We start from the raw sequence: 24095 nt of genomic DNA, 5'->3' as shown, positions 1-24095 counted from the left end.
ACCAAGCCAACAAGTTCCAGAGCAAGACATACCACACAAATTCTCCAGCAACACAGGAACACACCCCTGAGCTTCAATATACAGGCAGCTCAAAACTACTCCAAAACCATTGACGTCTCATAACCCATTACTGGACACTTCATAGCACTCCAGAGAGAAGAAATCCAGCTCCACCCACCAGAACTCCAACACAAGCCTCCCTAACCAAGAAACCTTGACAAGCCACTGATACAACCCCACCCACAGTGAGGAAACTCCATAATAAAGAGAACTCCACAAATTCCCAGAATATAGAAAGGCTACACCAAACACAGCAATATAACCATGATGAAGAGAGAGAGGAATACCCAGCAGGTAAAGGAACAGGAGAAATGCCCACCAAACCAAAAGAGGAAGAGATAGGGAATCTACCTGAGAAAGAATTCTGAATATTGATAGTGAAAATGATCCAAAATCTTGAAATCAAAATGGAAGCACAGATAAATAGCCTGGAGACAAGGATTGAGAAGATGCAAGAAAGGTTTAACAAGAACCTAGAAGAAATAAAAAAAATATATAATGAATAATGCAATAAATGAGATCAGAAACACTCTAGAGGCAACAAATAGTAGAATAATGGAGGCAGAAGATAGGATTAGTGAAATAGAAGATAGAATGGTAGAAATAAATGAATCAGAGAGGAAAAAAGAAAAATGAATTAAAAGAAATGAGGACAACCTCAGAGACCTCCAGGACAATATGAAACACTCCAACATTTGAATTGTAGGAGTCCCAGAAGAAGAAGACAAAAAGAAAGACCATGAGAAAATCCTTGAGGAGATAATAGTTGAAAACTTCCCTAAAATGGGGAAGGAAATAATCACCCAAGTCCAAGAAACCCAGAGAGTTCCAAATAGGATAAACCCAAGGCGAAACACCCTAAGACATATACTAATCAAATTAACAAAGACCAAACACAAAGAACAAATATTAAAAGCAGCAAGGGAAAAACAACAAATAACACACAAGGGGATTCCCATAAAGATAACTGCAGATCTTTCGATAGAAACTCTTCAGGCCAGGAGGGAATGGCAAGACATACTTAAAGTGATGAAAGAAAATAACCTACAGCCCAGATTACTGTACCCAGCAAGGATCTCATTCAAATATGAAGGAGAAATAAACAGCTTTACAGACAAAAAAAAAGCTGAAAGAATTCAGCACCACCAAACCAGCTCTCCAACAAATGCTAAAGGATATTCTTTAGACAGGAAACACAAAAAGGGCCTAGAAACCCGAACGCAAAACAATAAAGTAAATGGCAACGGGATCATACTTATCAATAATTACCTTAAACGTAAATGGGTTCAATGCCCCAACCAAACGACAAAGACTGGCTGAATGGATACAAAAAACAAGACCCCTATATATGCTCCCTACAAGAGAACCACCTCAAAACAAGGGACACATATAGACTGAAAGTGAAGGGCTGGAAAAAGATATTCTATGCAAATAGAGACCGAAAGAAAGCAGGAGTAGCAATACTCATATCCATATCTGATAAAATAGACTTTAAAACAAAGGCTGTGAAAAGAGACAAAGAAGGCCACTACATAATGATCAAAGGATCAATCCAAGAAGAAGATATAACAATTATAAATATATATGCACCCAACATAGGAGCACCACAATATGTAAGGCAAATGCTAACAAGTATGAAAGGGGAAATTAACAATAACACAATAATAGTGGGAGACTTTAATACCCCACTCACACCTATGGACAGATCAACTAAACAGAAAATTAACAAAGAAACGCAAACTTTAAATAATACAATAGACCAGTTAGACCTAATTGATATCTATAGGACATTTCACCCCAAAACAATGAATTTCACCTTTTTCTCAAGTGCTCACAGAACCTTCTCCAGGATAGATCATATCCTGGGCCATAAATCTAACCTTGATAAATTCAAAAAAATCGAAATCATTCCAAGCATCTTTTCTGACCATAATGCATTAAGATTAGATCTCAACTACAGGAGAAAATCTATTAAAAATTCCAACATATGGAGGCTAAACAACACGCTTCTGAATAACCAACAAATCACAGAAGAAATCAAAAAAGAAATCAAAATGTGCACAGAAACAAATGAAAATGAAAACACAACAACGCAAAACCTGTGGAACACTATAAAAGCAGTGCTAAGAGGAAAGTTCATAGTAATACAGGTATACCTCAAGAAACAAGAAAACATTTTAATTAGATCCCATTTGTTTATTTTTTCTTTTATTTCCAGAATTCTGGGAGGTGGATCATAGAGGATCCTGCTGTGATTTATGTCGGGGAGTGTTTTGCCTATGTTCTCCTCTAGGAGTTTTAATAGTTTCTGGTTTTACATTTAGATCTTTAATCCATTTTGAGTTTATTTTTGTGTATGGTGTTAGAAAGTGATCTAGTTCCATTCTTTTACAAGTGGTTGACCAGTTTTCCCAGCACCACTTGTTAAACAGATTGTCTTTACTCCATTTTATATTCCTGCCTCCTTTGTCAAAGGAAAATATAAGCAAGGTGAAAAGACAGCCTTTGGAATGGGAGAAAATAATAGCAAATGAAGCAACTGACAAACAACTTATCTCAAAAATATACAAGCAACTTATGCAGCTCAATTCCAGAAAAATAAACGACCCAATCAAAAAATGGGCCAAAGAACTAAATAGACATTTCTCCAAAGAAGACATACAGATGGCTAACAAACACATTAAAAGATGCTCAACATCACTCATTATTAGAGAAATGCAAATCAAAACCACAATGAGGTACCACTTCACACCAGTCAGAATGGCTGCGATCCAAAAATCTGCAAGCAATAAATGCTGGAGAGGGTGTGGAGAAAAGGGAACCCTCTTACACTGTTGGTGGGAATGCAAACTAGTACAGCCACTATGGAGAACAGTGTGGAGATTCCTTAAAAAATTGCAAATAGAACTGCCTTATGACCCAGCAATCCCACTGCTGGGCATACACACTGAGGAAACCAGAATTGAAAGAGACACATGTACCCCAATGTTCATTGCAGCAATGTTTATAATAGCCAGGACATGGAAACAACCTAGATGTCCATCAGCAGATGAATGGATAAGAAAGCTGTGGTACATATACACAGTGGAGTATTACTCAGCCATTAAAAGGAATACATTTGAATCAGTTCTAATGAGATGGATGAAACTCAAGCCTATTATACAGAGTGAAGTAAGCCAGAAAGGAAAACACCAATATAGTATACTGACACATATATATGGAATTTAGAAAGATGGTAATGATGACCCTGTATATGAGATAGCAAAAGAGACACAGATGTATAGAACGGACTTTTGGACTGTGAGGGAGAGGGAGAGGGTGGGATGATTTGGGAGAATGGCATTGAAACATGTATACTATCATGCAAGAAATGAAGTGCCAGTCTATGTTCGATACAAGATACAGAATGCTTGGGGCTGGTGCACGGGGATGATCCAGAGAAATGATATGGGGTGGGAGGTGGGAGGGGGATTCAGGATTGGGAGCTCGTATACACCCGTGTCTGATTCATGTCAATGTATGGCAAAACCAATACAGTATTGTAAAGTAAAATAAAGTAAAAATAAAATTTTGAAAAATAAATAAATAAAGCTTAAAAAAAAAAAAAGCCACAATGCGATATCACTTCACACTGGTCAGAATAGGCATCATCAAAAAGTCTACAAACAATAAATGCTGGAAAGGGTGTGGAGAAAAGGGAACACTCTCACACTATTGGTAGGAATGTAAATTGATAGAGCCACTATGGATGACAGTATGGAAATTCCTTTAAAAACTAGGAATAAAACCACCATATGACACAGCAATCTCACTCCTAGGCATATACCCTGAAAAAACCAATATTAAAAAAGACACATGTATCCCACTATTCATTGCAGTTAATATTTACAATAGCCAGAGCGTGGAAGAACTTGGCTGCGGTCCATGGGGTCGCAAAGAGTCGGACATGACTGAGCGACTTCACTTTCACTTTTCACTTTCATGCACTGGAGAAGGAAATGGCAACCCACTCCAGTGTTCTTGCCTGGAGAATCCCAGGGACAGGGGAGCCTGGTGGGCTGCCAACTATGGGATCGCACAGAGTCAGACACAACTGAAGTGACTTAGCAGTAGAAGCAGAACATGGAAGCAACCTAGATATCCATCAACAGATGAATGGATAAAGAAGTTGTGGTACATACACACAATGGAATATTATTCAGCCATAAAAGGAATGCATTTGAGTCAGATCTGATAAGGTGGATGAAATGAGAACCTATTATACAGAGTGAAGTAAGTCAGAAAGAGGAAGATAAATATCATATTGTAACACATACATATGGAATCTAGGAAAATGCTACTGAAGGCTTTATTTTTAGGGCAGCAATGGACAAAAAGACATAGAGAATAGATTTATGGACATGGGGAGAGGGGAGGAGAGGGTGAGATGTATGGAAAGAGTAACATGGAAACCTATATTAGCATATGTAAAATAGATAGCCAAAGAGAATTTGCTGTATGGTCAGGAAACTCAAACAGGGGCTCTGTATTAAGGGAGGAAGATGGGAGGGAGTTTCAAAAGGGAGGGGATATATGTATACCTATGGCTGATTCATGTTGAGGTTTGACAGAAAACAACAAAATTCTCTAAAGCAATTATCCTTCAAAAAAAAGAGAGAGAGAGAGAATTACTATTTGAGATACAGTAAGAATATTACTAAGAGAATTACTGGAGAAGGCAATGGCACCCCACTCCAGTACTCTTGCCTGGAAAATCCCATGGACAGAGGAGCCTGGAAGGCTGCAGTCCATGGGGTTGCTAAGAGTTGGACACAATTGAGCGACTTCACTTTGACTTTTCACTTTCATGCATTGGAGAAGGAAATGGCAACCCACTCCAGTGTTCTTGCCTGGAGAATCCCAGGGATGAGGGAGCCTGGTGGGCTGCCGTCTATGGGGTCACACAGAGTTGGACATGACTGAAACAACCTAGCAGCAGTAGCAGCAGCAAGAACATTACTAAATTGAACCATTTTTAAAAAATGGCATTGTAAATATAGCTTTTTGCAACCTTTGTGTTGGGCCAATTATGTCTAACATTAAATTAAACTACCAAGATCAGCTTGACTTTAAACTTGTGGCCAAAAGGACTGGCATAGGGTTTACTACAGCATAACTATGAAACCACATTTGTGTCATGAGCCAAAGACTGTTACTCTTAATTTGTACTGTCATCACATGAACTATGAAAAAAATTTTTTTTTACTTAGTAATGAACTAATCAAATGCAAAAACATGACAATTCTCATAATTCAGAGAACTAGAAAATCTGTGTAATTAGCATTGGAGGTCTGATGTAAAATGGTCTCAGTCCAATGACCCTTGAAGGCAGTATGAAGCAGGGAAAGGTATGGAATCAGATTGACCTAGGTTTAAATTCTGCTTTTCTGGCTTGTCAGCATTGACAAAGGAACTTAACAACTTAATCTCTCCAAATATGTTTCCTTATCTACAAAAGGGAATATTTATCTCCCAGTTCTGATATAAATATTATTTTGTGAATATTCAATAAGTGCAAACACTTTAGCATTTGTTATTTATCAGGTTGCTGTAAGATTTTATATAAATTAACTTACTTAATCTTTGTAACAATTCTTGGAGGTATATAATTATATTATCCCCATCGTACAAATGAGAAATATTTAGTAAGAAAAAATTAAGGAACTTACTCCAGTTCACACAACTAGTATATTCTCATAACTATGTAGTCTGGATCTAATCTTTGCTCAAAATTACTACCTAATAATATCATTATTAAATCAGTTAATAAAACAGTTCCCTTCCAGTCACCTTAACTCTAATATCTCATTGAAATACTGACACTATTTACTTCTAATGTACTTTTTTTAAAATATAAATTTATTTTAATTGGAGGTTAATTGCTTTACAATACTGTATTGGTTTTGCCATACATCATGAAAGAGAAAACTGATCAGTTACCAAGTTACAGTAACAAGAATTATATTGAACTAGATTCAACATCCTATGATAAATCACATAAAAATACATATAAAAGAATATAAAGAAAATCTGAACCACTTTGCTGTACAGCAGTAATTAACACAAGACTGTAAATCAATTATACTTCAATAAAACATAAACTAAATAAAACATTGCCTCCCCCAAAAGAACTATATTAGAAGAATTAATGTATTGCTATCAATTTTAATTTGTCAATAAATGATATGTGTTTATTACATCAACTAGCTCTCCAATATGCTAAATGTGTTAATTATATTCTAATTCACTAAATAACTACATGTTTTAGAGTTATTCTAAGAAAACCCCCAGGTAATCTTAATCCTAAAGTTATGCTAACTCATTACAGTATTATGACCAACTAAAAAGCTGCTAACTGCACAGTCCAAATCACATTAAAACCAAACAACAAAAGTGTATACAAGTTAACATACAAGCAATAAACTATTGCTTATATAAAAACAAGTGAAAATAAAAGCGTTTCATGTTAGCTAGTGATTCTGGAAGCAGTGGCACTTTATAGGGAATCAGATTTCAGAGTATTTCAGAGTCCCTGATACCATGAAAATATTGTGAGGCCTATGCACCAAAAGTCATCTTCTATATCCTCTTCATTAGCATTTTCCCAAGTAATCCCAAGAAAACATTACTCAAATACTGACTTAAAATCGCACCACATTTTAGAGACAATAAATCCCCACTCTAACAGAAAATAGAAATAGAAAAAAAAATTCAATGAATAATATTCTTTCACAATTCATGTCCTTCATTAATTATTTTGAGAGAAAATGCACTTAGTAAAGGCAGAATAAAGCCAAACTTTTAATATTTTAATAAGCTTATTAAATTACCTTAGATCTCTCATTTATATCTGATATCTATCCTACTGAGGAATGACTATCCTACTCCAACTACACATCTATATTTTATGGCTTTTGACATTTTACAATTTAACACCCAGAACCCTTATAAGAGTATCAAAACCTTTTAAAACTGAGTATCAAAGCCTCATGTTGTTATTGCTGTTGTTTCATCTCCAAGTTGCATACAATTCTTTGTGACCCCATGGACTGTAGCCCACCAGGTTCCTCTTGTCCATGGATTCTTCAAGCAAGAATACTGTAGTGGGTTGTCATTTCCTTTTCTGAAACTCTCATAATCCTCATTTATTTTAAATTGTACTACACTAAGGGAGCTAAATTATCCTTTTCCCTTAAGTCTCCCTATTCAATTCTGCCTTCCTTTCCTCAGGATTACCCAAATCCAAGATACACGATCAGGTGGCAACATTTCAGCATAAAGTACAGTACAGATCCCTTAATGCTTCATCACAGACACTTCATTATACCAATCAACTGTTACAATTTTCAAGAAAATACTCAGCGCTATACTTCATAAGACTATAAGCACATTTTGTACTTAATTTGAGCTAAAAAATGCACATCATAGCTGGAAAGGTTTCCATTTTTCAGACAACTAAAATTAGAAGATCGGGGAGAGACAGGATGGCAGAGGAGTAGGTGGATGTGGAGTACATCTCTTTCCACAAATGCACCAGGAATACACCTTAAGATGCAGAAGGTCTCTCAAAACAACACTGAGAGTGGGCAGGAGTCCCTGAACACAGGTAAGAAATATATAGATCAATGCAAAACTTAGTAGGACAAAGGAGGGAAGGGAAAAAGAGGAGAGTGAACAGGACTGGACCTGCACCCAGAGGTGAGGGAATGGAAGCAGGGGTCAGATCCCCACATGGGGGCAACTGTTTGAGACAGAGAAGCATTTGAGGCTGTTGGAAAGTGAAGCAGCTGATCTGTGACAGTCAAAATGGAGAAACACACAGACTATCCTTGGTGCAGCCCTACATACTCTGGACAGGAACACAAGTCCCCTGGAATGCACAGTGGCTAGGAGCTGGACTATATGGATTGGAGAGCAATCCCAGGGTGAAGTCTACTGTTGACTGTGGAAAGATGGCCCAAAGGGACATGAAGGAGGAGACTGTGCTGGAGAATGCCTTTGGAGGAAAACCGAGCAGCCATGGGGGCAAGGTGATACTGCTGACTCACACAAGGGGGTGGAGCCATCACTGTAGCCTCTCTCTCCCCACATCACTCCAGAACTGGCAGCTGACTAAGAGAGAAGGACATCAGAGAGGGTAGCCCTTTAAATGCCTGATGCACTGAGAAATAGAGAAGGACCCCCACCAGAGAGGTCATTTGAACACCAGCTGCCAGAAGCTAGAAAAAGATGCTAATAGTCCCATAACTTCTGCACCTGAGGCAGCCAGCATACCTGCACACTTGACGCCACCAGAGTCTGTCCTGCAATCCAAGCAGCAATACAACTCCACACTCAAATCTTCAGTGGGGCAGAGCTGCCAGAGGCTAGAAAAAATACTAATAACACAGTATCTCCTGTACCAATGGCCACCAGCTTCCCTGTGGAACTGGCACTGTGAGGGTCCCCATGATCCAAGCAGCTGTGCCACCTCCATGCTTAATCCCACTGAGACAGAGTTGCCAGAGGCTAGGAAAAAACCCTAAGAATACTATATTTCATGCTCCCTTGGCCACTGGCTCCCCTGCATACGTGGTGCTGCCAGAGTCTCTGTGATCCAGGCAGCTGCTCCACACCCAGCCCTCACTAGGGCAGACCCAAGTCCTCCAGGGAAGCCTCAGGAGCAAACTCCTGTGGATGACCCACATGCAGAGGTGGGTGGGGATAAAACCACAATTGAAACCCAGGGGCAGTGTGGCTAAGGAGGAGGGCTGAAAATCTTCCCAAAACCTGTACAAGTTGCAGATTAAATCCACATGATTAATTTAGGCAGAGTGTCTATGGAATATTTAAAAGAACAATGAGAGTTCCCACAAAAGAAAACACACTAACTCTGGCAGCTATGGACATTGGAAACAAAAATATGCAAGATTAGGGCCAGATTAGAGTCTGAGCTGTCCCCACAATAGGGCAAGAGACTAGGCCCATATTGGAGGACATCCTAGGGAGGTGAAGATGGACTGTGACTCAGGGTGAGGTAAAGGACACGGACAGCTCAGATACAAGAAAAACATTTATTATTATGCTTATATTTTGATTTGTTCTGAATTTTTTTTCCTCTGACACTGTGCTTGCTGATTTTATTACTACTATGAACTCTATTTAAGCTTTTGAAAGTTGTTTAATCACACTTTCTTGTCCTTATATATTTTTACTGCTGTGTTGTCTTTTTGAGGTCCTGTTGGTGGCGGGGGGTGGGGGCGGGGCAGTTCTGTCTTTTTAAAACTTTTTGTTTGGTTGGTTTTGGTTTTTTGTTTTTCTTATTGTTCTTTACTTGCTGTAGTTATTCTTTAACACATATAAATCTTTTATATGTACTTCTATTTAACTTTGTTTTTCTATTCTTGATTTTCTCTTTTTTTTCCCACCATGTTTGTTATTTTGTTTTCTCTGCTTTATTTTCTAGTTGGCACTCTGCATTAGTTTTATTTTCTGGTTTGTGCTTTAGTCAGTTTTGTTTTTAATTGGGCAATATCATTTTTGGTTTCCTTTGCTCACCAGGTCACTATCTTGTACATTCTTTTCTTTGAACTGCTTTGGTTTTGCTCGTGTATGTGTATGGGTATGTGTTTATGCTCCTTGGTTTTGTTCCTATTTGTCTGATTTGGTGTTTACTATTTGTCCTGGTTTGCTTTTGTTTCTTGTTTTGCTTTGTATTTTTGTATGTTTGTTTTAATCCCCTTTAATGCCATAACAAATGGCTTTTGTAATAATAATAAATGTTTTTCTCTTACCTCAGCTGTCAGCATTCTTTCCCTCACTATGAGTCACAGTCCCCGTCTGCCTCCCTAGGATATCCTCCAATAGTGGCCTGTCTCTTGACCTATTGTAGAGACAGCTCAGACTCTAATCTGGCCCTACTTCTGCATGTTTTTGCCTCCAATGTCCACAGCTGCCAGAGTTAGTGTGTTTTCTTTTGTGGGAACTCTCATTGTCCTTTTATAAATTTCATAGACACAGAGTCTGTCTAATTAATCATGTGGATTTAATCTGCATCTTGTACAGCTGTTGGGAAGATATCAGATACCAGGCCTGAGTCTTTGGAGTAGGATCGCTTAGTCCAGGACACTAGACAGCCAGAGAACTCTTGGCTCCATGGAGTATTAATTAGTGAGAACTACCACAAAGGCCTCCATGTGTATCCAAGACCAAGAGTCACTCCCCTGCTGGCAACACCCAGTGCAGGACCCTTCACCCAAACAAAAAACAACACAAAAACACAAAGCCAATCATCCTCAGAAAGGCTTCCCAAAGACATATCAAAACATAGCACTCACAGACCCCTGCCCATCAGAGGAAAAAATAAATAAATAAACCTCAACTTCTCCCACCAGAACACAGGCACAAGAACCTCCCAACACGAAATCTACACAAACCACTGGATGAACCTCGCCTATTGAAGGCAGAAACCAAAAGCAATAAGGAATGTGACCCTAAAGACTGGAAAAAAGGAGACAGTAACTTAGAAAAATGAAAAGAAAGAGAAATATTTTGCAAAAGAAAGAACAAGGTAAAAACTCACAAGACCAAATAAATGAAGAGGAAAAAGGCAAACTATCTGATAAAGAATTCAGAGTAAAGATAGTAAAGATGATCCAAAACTTTGAAAATAGAATGGAGAAAATGCAAGAATCAATTAACACATTTAACAAGGAAAGAAAAGAAATCAAGAATAAACAGATGAACAATACAATGACTAAAATTAAAAATACTCTAGAAGGAATCAATACCAGAATAACTGAGGCAGAAAAATGAAAAAGTGAGCTGGAAGACAAAATGGTGGATAGAACTGCTGAAGAGCAAAATAAATGAAAGAAAATGAAAAGAAGATAGTCTCAGAAACTCCTGGAACAATATTAAATTGAATCGCATTCAAATTATAGGGGTTCCAGAAGAAGAAGAGAAAAAGAAAGGGTATGAAAAAATTCTTGAAGAGATTAGAGTCAAAAACTTCCCTATCATGGAAAAGGAAATAGTCAATCAAATCCAAGAGGCACAAAAAGTCCCATATATGATAAACCCAAAAAGAAACACTCCAAGACACATACTAATCAAACTAAGATTAAACAAAAAGAAAGAATACTAAAAGAAGCATGAGAAAAGCAACAAACAAGGGAAACTCCATGTGATTAACAGCTGATCTTTCAGCAGAAACTCTGAAGGCCAGAAGGGAATGGCAGGATATATTTAAAGTACTGAAAAGGAAAAATCTGCATCCAAGATTACTCTAACTGGCAAGGATCTCATTCAAAATTAATGGAGAAAACAAAAGCTTTACAGACAAGCAAAAGTTAAAAGAATTTAGCACCACCAAACCAGCATTACAACAAATGTTAAAGGGAATTCTATAGGCAAGAAATACAAGAGAAGGAAAAGATCTATAAAAATAAACCCAAAACTATTAAGAACAAGCTAACAGAAGCATATGTATCTATAATTTCTTAAAGTGTAAATTGATTAATTTAGTCACCCAGAGCCAGACATTCTGAAGTGTGAACTCAAGCAGGCCTTAAGAAGCACTGCTGTTAATAAAGCTAGTGGCTGCAATGAAATCTCAGCAAAACTATTCAAATCCCTAAAAGATGATGCCATCAAAGTTTTGCAATCATTATGTCAACAAATATGGAAGACTCAGCAGTGGCCACAGGATTGAAAGAGATTAATCCTCATCCCAGTTCCCAAGAAGGATAGTACCAAAGAATGTGCTAACCATCGGACAACTGCACTCATCTCCCATGCTAGTAAAGTCATGATTAAACTCTCGCATGCTAGACTTCAGCATTACGTAAACCAAGAATTTCCCGATGTCCAAGCTGGTTCAGAAAAGGAAGAGGAACTAGAGATCAAATTGCCAACATTCACTGGCTTATAGAGAAAGTAAGGGAATTTCAGAAAAACATCTGTTTCATCAACTGCAGTAAAGCCTTTGTGTGGATCATGACAAACTGTGGTAAGATCTTACAGAGATGGAAATACCAGACCATCTCACTTGTCTTCTGAGAGACCTGTATATGGGTCAAGAACCAACAGTCAGAACCCTGTATGGAACAACTGACTGGTTCAGGATTTAGAAAAGAGTATGACAGAGCTGTCTTCTGTCATCCTGTTTGTTTAACCTATATGCTGACCACATAACCAGAAATGCTGGGCTGGATGAGTTACAAGCTGGAATCAAGACAGGTGGAAGAAACATCAACAACCTCAGATATGTGGATGATACTACTGTAATGGCAGAAAGTGAAGAGGAACTAAAGAGCCTCTTGATGAGGGTGAAGGAGGAGAGTGAAAGAGTCAGCTTAAAACTAAATATTAAAAAAAACTAAGATCATGGCATACAGTCCCATTCCTGCATGGCAAACATAAGGGGAAAGGTGGCAGTAGTGTCCGATTTCCTCTTCTTGGGCTCCAAAATCACTGTGGACAGTGACTGCAGCCATGAAATTAGAAGATGACTGCTTCTCAGAAGGAAAGCGACAACAAACCTAGACAGTATGTTGAAAAGCAGAGACATCACTCTGCTGACAAAGGTCCACAGAGTCAAGGCTATGGTCTTCCCAGTGCTCACATGTGGTTGGAAGAGCTGGACCATAAAGAAGGCAGAATACCAAAGAATTGATGTCTTCTAACTGAAGTGCTGGAGAAGACTTCTGAAAGTCCCTTGGACAGAAAGAGATCAAACCAGTCAATCCTCAGGGAGATCAACCCTGGATATTCGCTGGAAGGACTGATGCTAAAGCTATAGCTCTGGTATTTTGGTCATATGATGTGAACAGCTGACTCACTGGAAAAGTCCCTGATGCTGGGAAAAATTGAGGGCAAAGGAGAGGAGGGCATCAGAGGATCAGATGGTTTGACAGCATCACCAATGCAATGAACATGAACTTGGGCAAACTCCAGGAGATGGTGAGGGACAGGGAGGCCTGGCATGCCACAGTACTTGGGGTCACAAAGAGTTGGACATGACTGAACAACAATAACAACAAATTGGTTAAACACGCCAACCAAAAGACATAGACTGGCTGAACTGATACAAAAAGAAAAGACTCATATATGTGCTGTCTAAAGAGACTCACTTCAGACCTAGAGACACATACAGACTGAAGGTGAGAGGATGGAAAGAGATACTCTATGCACATGGAAATCAAAAGAAAGCTGGAGTAGTAATTCTCATATTGGACAAAATAGACCTTAAAAGAAAGAATACTATAAGAGATAAGGAAGAACACTACATATTGATCAAGAGATGAACCCAAGAAGATATAACAATTGTAAATATTTATGCACTCAATATAGGAGCACCTTGATATATAAGGCAAACACTAACATACATAAAAGGGGAAATTGACAGTAACACAACAATAGCAGGGGACTTTAACACCCCACTTGCACCAATGGACAGATCATCAAAACAGAAAATTAATGACATACAAGCCTTAAACGTCACACTATAACAGATGGACCTCATTGATACTTCAGGACATTCCATCCAAATAAAGAATACATTTTCTTCTCAAATGAAAATATAACATTCTCCAGGATAGACCACTTCTTGGGTCACAAATCAAGCTTCATTAAATTTAAGAAAATTGAAATCATAACGAGCATCTATTCAGACCACAATATTATGAGACTAGATATCAATTACAGGATTAAAAAAACTAAAAAACAAAAAAACATGGAGATTAAACAATATGCTTCAAAATAATGAACAGGTTACTGAAGAAATAAAAAGGAAAATCAAAAAAATTATTAGAAACAAATGACAAAGAAAACATGATGACTCAAAGCCTATGGGATGCAAAAAAAAAAAAGCAGTTCTAAGAAAGAAACTTATAGAAATACAATTTCACCTCAGGAAATAAGAAAAACATCAAATAGAGAACCTAACTTTATACCTAAAACAACTGGAAAAAGAAAACCAAAAAAATCCCCAAAGTTAGTAGAAGGAAATAAACCATAAAGATCAGAGCTGAAATAAATGAAAAATGAAGGAAACAATTAAGATTAATAAAACTAAAAGCTGGCTCTTTAAGAAGATAAATAAAATTGACAAACCATTAGCCAGACTTATCATGAAAAAAGAGAGAGGAAACAAATCAACAAAATTAGATGAAATAGGTGAGGTTACAACAGAAAATGCAGAAATATAAAGGATCAAAAGAGACTATTAGGAGCAACTATATGCCAATAAAATGGACAATCTGAAAGAAATGGACAGATTCTTAGAAAAGTTCAACCTTCCAAGAGTGAACCAGGAAGAAATAGAAACTATGAACAGGCCAATCACAAGTACTGAAGTCAAAACTATAATGAAAAATCTGCCTCCCACCAAAAATAAAAAAAAAGCCCAGATGGCTTCACAGGCGAACTCTATCAAACACTTTGAGAAGAGTTGATGCCTATGCTTCTGAAACTCTTCTGAGAATTTGAGAGAAAGGAACACTTCCAAACACATTCTATAAAGACACCATCACCCTGATACCAAAAATAGACAAAGACATCACACACACGCAAAATTACAGGTCAATATTACTGAAGAACAGAGGTGCAAAAGTTCTCAACAAAATTCTAGCAAACAAAACTCAACAACACCTTAAAAAGATCTTACACTATTATGAAGTTGGGTTTATCCCAGGGATGCAAGGATTCTTCAACATAAGCAAATGAATCACTGTGATACACCATATTAACAAATTAAAAGATAAAATCACATGATCATTTCAATCAGAACTACCAGCTGGGGCAATCTGAGAAGAAAAAGAAATAAAAGGAATCCATATTGGAAAAGAAGAAAAACTCTCACTGTTTACAGACTACATGATACTATGTATAGAAAACTGTGAAGATACTGTCATAAAACTACTAGAGCTAATTTGGGGGCTTCCCTAGTGGCTCAGCTGGTGAAGAATTCACCTGCAATGCAGGAGACCTCAGTTTGATCCCTCAGTTGGGAAGATCCCCCCACTCTAGTATCCGTGGGCTTCTCTGGTGGCTCAGATGGTAACGAATCTACCTGCAAGGTGGGAGACCTGGGTTTGACCCCTGAATTGGGAAGATCCCCTGGAGAAGGGGAAGGCTACCTACTCTAGTATTCTTGCCTAGACAATTCCATAGACAGAAGACCATGGTAGGCTACAGTCCATGTGGTCGCAAAGAGTCAGACACAACTGAGCAACTTTACTCACTTCACTAATCAGTGAATTTAGTAAAGTCTCAGGATACAAAATCAATACACAGAAATCACTTGCATTCCTATACACTAACAACAAAAATCAAAAAGAGAAATTAAGGAATCAATCCTATTTACCACTGTGCAAAAAGAATAAAATATCTAGGAACAAACCTACATAAAGAGATAAAAGCTGTACACAGAAAACTATGACACTGATGAAAGAAATCAAAGATGACATAAACAGATGGAGAGATATTCCATGTTCCTGGGTTGGAAGAAGTAATATTATGAAAATGATGATACTACCCAATGCAACCTACAAATTCAATGCAATCCCTATCAAATTACAAATGGCATTTTTCACAGAACTAGAACAAAACATTTCACAATTTGTATGGAAAAACACAAGACCATGAATAGCCAAAGAAATCTTGAGAAAGAAGGATGGAAATGGAAGAATCATTCTTTGACTTCAGACTACACTACAAAGCTATAGTCATTAAGACAATACTGGCACAAAAACAGAAACAAAGACCAATGAAACAAGATAGAAAACCCACTGATAAACCCACACACCTATGGGAAACTTATCTTTAACAAAAGAAGCAATAATATACAATGAAGAAAAGATTGTCTCTTCAATAAGTGGTGCTGGGAAAACTGGACAGCTATGTGGTAAGACAATGAAATTAGAACACTTTTTAACACCAAACAGAAAAATAAACTCAAAATGGATTAAAGACCTAAGTGCAAGACTGGAAACTAAAAAACTCTTAGAGGAAAATATGGGCAAAATACTTTATGATATAAATCACAGCAAGATTCTCTATGATGCATCTCCTACAGTAATGGAAATAAAAACAAAAATAGATAAGTGGGACCTAATTAAACTTAAAAGCTTTGGCAGAGTCATGGAAACTATAAACAAGGTGAAAAGATATGAGAGAAAGGCAAAAGACAATAATAATAGTAGAAAATAATAGCAAATGAAATAACTGACAAAGGATTAATCTCCAAAACACAGAAGCAGCTCACGGTGCGCTGCAGTCAATGGGGTTGCGAAGAGTCAGACAGGACTGAGCGACTTCACTTTCACTTTTCACTTTCATGCGTTGGAGAAGGAAATGGCAACCCACTCTTGCCTAGAGAATCCCAGGGACAGCGGAGCCTGGTGGGCTGCCATCTATGCGGTCGCACAGAGATGAACACAACTGAAGCAACTTAGCAGCAGCAGCAGCATGCAACTCAATACCAGACCAACAAACAATCTGATGAAAAAGGGCACAGAAGACCTCAACAGACTTCTCTCCAAAGAAGATATATATACAGATGGCTAATAAACACATCAAAAGATGCTCAACATTGTTCATTATTAGAGAAATTCAAATCAAAACTATAATGAGGTATCACCTCACGCAAGTCAAAATGGCCATCATCAAAAAAATCTGCAAACAATAAATGCTGGCGAGGGTGTGGAGAGAAGGCAACCCGCCTGCATTGTTAGTGGGAATGTAAATTGGCACAACCACTATGGAAAACAGTATAGAGATTCCTTAAAAAACTAGGAATAAAACTATCATATGACCCATTAATCCCACTATTGGGCATATACCCTGAGAAAAGCAAAACCAAAAAAGATACATGAACCCCAATGTTCATTGCAGCACTATTTACAATAGCTAGAACATGGAAGCAACCTAGATGTCCATTGACAGATGAAAGGATATAGAAGCTATAGTATATAAACACAATGGAATATTACTCAGCCATAAAAAGGAATGCATTTGAGTCCATTCTAATAAGGTGGATGAACTTAGAACTCGAGTGAACTAAGTCAGAAAGGAGAAGGTAATGGCACCCCGCTCCAGTAATCTTGCCTGGAAAATCCCATGGACGGAGGAGCCTGATAGGTTGTAGTCCATGGGGTCACGAAGAGTCGGACACTTACTGAGCAACTTCACTTTCACTTTTCACTTTCATGCATTGGAGAAGGAAATGGCAACCCACTCCAGTGTTCTTGCCTGAAGAATCCCAGGGATGGTAGAGCCTGGTGGGCTGCCATCTGTCGGGTCGCACAGAGTCGGACACGACTGAAGCGACTTAGCAGTAGCAGCAAGTCAGAAAAACAAACATCATATATTAATGCATATATATAGAATCTAGGTAGATGGTACTAATGAACCTATTTGCAGGGCAGCAATGGAGACACAGACATGTGGACTTGTGGACAGGGTAAGGGGAAAGAGAGAGTTGGACAGATGGGGAAAGTAGCATGGAAACACACACTACCGTACATAAAATAGATACCTGGTGGGAATGTGCTGTACAACTCAGGAACTCAAACTGGGTTCTCTGACAACCTAGAGAGGTGGCGTGGGGTGAGAGGTGGGAGGGAGGTTGAAGAGGGAGAGAACATGTATACCTATGGCTGATTCATGTTGATGTACGGCAGAAACCGAGACAATAATATAAAGCAATTATCCTTCAATCAAAAACAAATTTAGTGAAAAGTAAATAAAATCATACACCTTGGTATGCAAATTATTTACTAAATAAAGCAATACTTTTAAGACTTCTAAAAGCCTCCAGTAGGGAGGGCATTGTTCACAACTATCTCTCTTTAAATATCCTTTTTACAGAGTTTAAAGCCTCTTTAGATGACTTTATTGACTTTATTATATCACAGTGAATACCAGAGTATCAAAATAAGGACTAGTCTGTATAGTATCCCTAATTTATAAATAATGAGACAATATAACAAAAACTAGCTTCTAAGTCACCAAAGGAAAATCAATGGCAAAAATGTTGATGTCTAGAAATAGTTCTTTCCCATTACTGAGGGTACAAACGACCCTGGAATGGGCACATTTCCAGGGAGTCCTAGGGAAGAAGCAAGGGAAAAATGAATGACAGAGGTGTAACTGGTCCTCTACAACGATCTTTCTCCTTCTCTTCAGGTTTCTCTTTTTATACCATGCCAGTCACTAATCTCAAACTTTAACCTGAAGAGCAAGTAAATGGTCAAACTAGAGTTTATATCAAGTCAATAGAGATGGTCATTTTGAAAGGACAAAAAAATTGCTACTCTGATCATATTTTCTGACCTATGATTTTAAATGTTTTTTATGACATGTGAAATATAAGCAACATTCATATGAGTGAACAAACACAATTCTAGTCTCTACCATGTGTGTGTACATCGCTCAGTTTTGTCTGACTTTTTGCAACCCCGTGGACTATATATAGCCTGCCAGGCTCCTCTGTCCATGAATTCCATGGACAAGAATTCCTACAGTCCGGAATGAAAGTGAAAAGTGAAAGTGAAGTCACTCAGTCGTGTCTGACTCTTAGTGACCCCATGGACTGCAGCCTACCAGGCTCCTCTATCCATGGGATTTTCCAGGCAAGAATACAGGAGTGGGTTGCTGTGCCTTTCTCCAGGGGATCTTCCTGCCCCAGAGATCAAACCTGGGTTGTTATCTGGTTGTACCAGGTAACAACATCTTTCTTTAGTTGAAACTCTATTTCTCCATGTTAAACTCTCCAACTCAAAACAGGTTCATTTTCTTTATGGTATTTTTCTTTCCAACGAGCTAATCAGTTCTTACCTTTGCATAATCATTGCACAAGAGACTTTAAATGTAATTTTTTTAAAAGGTAAGATCTAAGCAAACCAAGATTAACCCATATTTCAGTGACTTGTTAAAAATAAAGCTTTCATTGACTACGACTAGTAAAGCTGCTATCTTTGTCTTCAGTCTATATTTCAAGAATTATGAAAGGACATTATTCAAGAGAACAGCTACAGCTTAGGCACATGCCATCATCTAGTGAACAGGTCAGTCATCTACAAGACTGTGCTTTATGCATTTTGAGAACTACCCACCATTGCTTACAGGGGAAAAAATCAGACTTAATATCTCTGTTTTAGAAAAACCTAATGGTAATGAAAATCTAAACGCTGTTACACAGCCCTCTTCTAAATTATACTTACTTATTTAAAAACTACTCCTTCCAATACCATCAGCCAGCATACTTCCTATGTTGTTTTCACTCACTGACTTGATCTACCTCATGGCAACTTCTGAAAGGCAACTAACCTGAGCTAGGCCTACAGTATCACCTGTGTGTGTGTGCTCAGTCGCTTCAGTCACGTCTGACTTTTTGCAACTCTATGGACTTAGGCCCAGAGAAGGCAATGGCACCCCACTCCAGTACTCTTGCCTGGAAAATCCCATGGATAGAGGAGCCTGGTAGGCTGCAGTCCATGGGGTCGCTAAGAGTCAGACACAACTGAGTTACTTCACTTTCACTTTTCACTTTCACTTCGGACTGTAGGCCCGGAGAAGGAAATGGCAACCCACTCCAGTGTTCTTGCCTGGAAAATCCCAGGGACAGGGAGCCTGGTGGGCTGCTGTCTATGGGGTCGCACAGAGTTGGACACGACTGAAGTGACTTAGCAGCAGCAGCATGGACTGTAGCCCACCAGGCTCTTCTGTCCATGGGATTCTCTAGGCAAGAATACTGGAGAGGGTTGCTATGCCCTCTTCCAGGGGATCTTCCAGGCCAGGGATCAAGCCTGCATCTCTTATGCCTTCTGCATTGGCAGGCGGGTTCTTTACCACTAGTGCCACCTAGGAAGCCCCAACAGAGTCACCTAGTGGTGACACTGCTGGTTATTGCAACAAATTATCTAACTAAAATTTCTTGTAGGAATTGTGTACACTTATGTGCAAGTTATAGTTAGAAAGAGTCTTTAGTAATTCTTACATACTCTTCATCTTGTACACCTTTTACTCCCTCTAATAGCAATTCTCAAAGTGGGGAGCATAAGGAAAGGAAAGGAGATGTGAGGTTCAGGCAATCATTTAGAACTGGCAAGTAAAGAACATTTTTTCAATATAATAAATATCGCTTGACCGAGATTTTGATGCATTCCTCATAGTGGGACACCATCTCACCCCATTCATTCAAAAGGGATGGTACAGGGAGGGAGGAGGGAGGGGGGCTCAGGATGGGGAACACATGTATACCTGTGGCGGATTCATGTTGACGTATGGCAAAACCAATACAATATTGTAAAGTAATTAACCTCCAATTTATTAATTGGAGGTTAATTACTTCACAATATTAATACATAAATATAATTACTTTATAATATTAATAAATAAATTTATATTTTAAAAATCACAATGCATCAAAAGTAATTGATATTGCTTATGAGAGAGTCCTAGGAAATACAGAATCAGAAAACTATAAACAGTTCTTGGGTGATACCCAACCCCCTCCCACTCTCAACCCTTATCTTCTCCAATAATAATGTTTGTCTGCGTAGCATTTCACCATGCAGTTGCACTAAGATTGATATAAGTAAATCTTTGGCCTTCCTTTTCACTGCCCAATACTGTCTTGGACAAGCCACCTAGAACTCTATGCTTCCCTCACAAAAGTTTCATATTCTTATTATAATATTCTATATTTGAGAAAGTTACCCAGGAAGAAAATGTAGTCAGTGTGTAGCTGTAGTCCCAGTTTGAGTGTTAAAGCTAGGTGTGCCTCTAATATGTTTAGAAAACTCTGATAAACTCATGAGCTGAGGTCACTTGAAATCTGTTTGTAGGAGGGACTCAGATGTCTCCAAGGAGAGCACTTACCCTAAAGGGAAAGAAAGGGAAGCAAGTTTTCCCTAGTCTCCAAAATCTGATTCTGAAAGAGAGGTGATTCTGAGTTTTGTATGGAGTCAGTCACTAAGATTTGTTTTTCCCCACTACCACTCCCCACAACTCCAAGGATTTCTGTCTGAGTCATAAGGCAAAAAGACAATGCAAAAAAACACTGAAAAGAGGTTTATTTTCCCCAAAAAAACTCTGTAAGATATTAGAGCAAAATGTATTCCTGCTATGTTATCTACTTTGCATATAATAAAATGTAGCTCTCACACACCAAGAACTTCAGATCACGAGACAGTACATCTCACTTACGGTACCTTATGGCCGCACAAATCAGTGCAGTATAAGAGTAATCCTTATCATGGTGGGAACTTCTAAAAACAGCCCTCTGTCATAAATACTAGTATTTTCAAGATAGACACTCCTCAACAAGTAGGACACAGAGACTTCCATGGATGACCTGCTTTACTGCCTTTGAGTTGCAGAGCCTACTATGAGTACATGTGAACCACCCTCCAGCACCAACCAGGCTTTCCAGAAAAAATGAAATAAATAATAAGAATAAAGCAAAGGCTTTGAGAAAAGAGGAAGATCTCGTTTCAACTGAGAGTTAGGGCCAGAGAAATATGGATTACAGGAGGCTAATAATACTAACATATGAATATCTAGAAAAGTGTACCTGGAATATGTTTTTAATATAATATTTTCCAATCTCTGAGTAAATGGCATGCAGGTAATTTTCATTTAAACATCATCAGAAGTATTGAAATTAAATCACTTAAAAACAAGGTCTTGGTCTCAGTTCACCATAGTCTTCAAATCTCTCTTTAGTGAAACTGAAACACTCTTTTCCTTTCCTCTCCTCCCCTCACTCATTCTCTCTCAATCTTATAAATATATAGTTACTATACCGAGTACATTAGCAGTACACTGAAGAATTCCTGAGACCTCTTCAATGTCCTCTTTGTTGGAATGGTCTGCATAGGAGCATCTGTTAGAGATATTGTAGAAATTCTTTTCTGTATCCCTATAACTAAGAAGAAAACAAAATTAGCATACGGAGAAATTTTTCAAAACCTCTGCAAATGCATTCCTATACATACTCCCAAGCATACGTAGTTTATATTCTTGGCTTGATAATATTTGAAAATCACTGAAGCTTTAAAACATAATATCTGGCATAACCCACCAGTAATATCAGCATAAGGAATGTGGACCTGGAACCTGAAGCAATTATTAATAAGAAAACAACATGTAAAAAAAATGGTGAGAACCCGAAAATATATCAGATTGTATAGCTAATGTTTCTTTACTTGAGTCCTCCGCAGACACTGGCAATTTGTTTCTACAATGAATTTTCCTGGAAAAAGAATAATTAACCGTGATAATCTGCATTGGCACTAACTGAGTTGAAAGTAAACACATCTTAACTTCTATCACAGTCAAGAAGATAGAAGTATGGTGCAGGGAAAACAACCAAACAAAGTGTCTGGTCTCTGACAGAATTTGAATCACAGTCTTACCTTTATCTGTGAGACTTTGGGCAACTTATATAATCTCTGTTAGTCTAATTTTCCTCCTTATAAAATGGAGGTAACTCCTAAATTTCTTATGAGGACTGAAAGATAAAATGCCTGCATTGATGAAACTTTTCCAGTTTCCTTTGAATTAAAGCTAAGGCACCAAAGCTGCGGACAATAGTGGTCAGGGTCAAATGCCCTAATGTTCCAAAAGATTAGCAGAGAAGACCAGACATCACCTTCAGAAATTAAGAAGTGACTAAATGTCACTACCACCTCATCACCAGCATACAAAAGCAAAGGAATAGGAACAGCTTGAAAGAAAATAATCAGAAGAATGAGTTAAAATAATTAGGAGAGTACAGCTGTTCTCCCCATCACACCCTCATACAAACACAAGTAAAAGAGAGAAGGAGAATGTTCCCTGCAGAAACCCAGTTGGTGAAAGAGGGATCCACTCTGACAGAGCCTGAGGGTTAAGTATCTCATTCCTCATTAAATATCTGCTGACATGGTGGAATTTCTGAACATCCTGATATATCTGAACAGAAGAAGACGATACCAGAGAGACTTATCCAGGGAAAATCGAACCAAACTGGGACTGCGCTACAGTCCTACCATTTGATAAGGTAAAAAAATACGAGTTTCTCAAGAGTTAGGGAAATACCACTAAAGAAAGGTGAGCTGGGGGTGTCCCATCCTTATTGTTTTCCCAATCTAGAAGCTGCAGCCTGGGGCAGGAATACCACTAGCAAGACTGTGGAATGAAATCCACAGAGCCCAGAACCAGGGAATCTGAAGCAATAAAGGCAGAGCCTATCTACATATCTCGCTGAGGGCATCACAGCCAAGAGGGGATTATTACAACCACCAGTGAAACAAACAAAGGTTCTACTATTTTCCATTTTATTCATGCCTTGCCAGGTGGCTCAGTGTTAAAGAATACAGGAGGCACATGTTTGATCCCTGGATATGGAAGATCCCCTGGAGGGGATCTGGCAACCCACTCCAGTATTCTTGCCTGGAAAATCCCATGGACAAAGGAAAGAGTCAGACACGACTGAGTGACTAAGTACGATATAACACATCAGAAGAGAAAAGGAATCAGGAAAGATTGGCCTAAAGCAGAGGATTTAATAATACATGACATCACCTCTACATTGGATTCCAAGTTTCTCAGGCCAAGGACTGACCCAGGCAGAGAGGGACAGAGAATTAGACAGGATATGAGACTGAAGATTTGATTTGGTCTGGAGTGGACTTCATATTCCCTGAAATTACTTGGAAAACAGAGCAATTTTCTCTCAATCTAGTATCAAAGAGGATTTATTCTAGCACGTTTGAAATGATTGGAGGGAAAAGATAAAAGGGCTTAATGTTTGTACACCTCACTAAGATTAGAGTCCAGTAAACCAGTTAAGCAAAATGCTTACTACAGTTTCTAGAATGCAGGAATTACTCAGTAAAAGGTGGAATTGGGAGCACAGTCATTAAATGCAGACAAATACAGGTTGATTTTTAAATCAAACTCCACCATTTTAATGAGTGACTTTAAACAAAATATTTATTCTCAAAATCTCGATTTCCTCATCTTAA

The 24095-nt window shown here is 38.3% G+C and overlaps 1 protein-coding gene across 1 annotated transcript in view; it reads right to left on the bottom strand.

The window, feature by feature from the left end:
• Positions 1-24095, bottom strand: part of GUCY1A2 (guanylate cyclase 1 soluble subunit alpha 2) — a 474198-nt gene that overhangs the window by 366475 nt on the left and 83628 nt on the right. The window contains exon 3 of the mRNA XM_068989029.1: positions 21891-22012. Coding sequence (XP_068845130.1) covers positions 21891-22012 — 122 coding nt within the window. The remainder of the gene's footprint in view (positions 1-21890; positions 22013-24095) is intronic.

Source organism: Capricornis sumatraensis, chromosome 16 (genome assembly GCF_032405125.1).
Source record: "Capricornis sumatraensis isolate serow.1 chromosome 16, serow.2, whole genome shotgun sequence".
NCBI lineage: Eukaryota > Metazoa > Chordata > Mammalia > Artiodactyla > Bovidae > Capricornis > Capricornis sumatraensis.
This window is presented reverse-complemented; position numbering and strand designations above follow the sequence as displayed.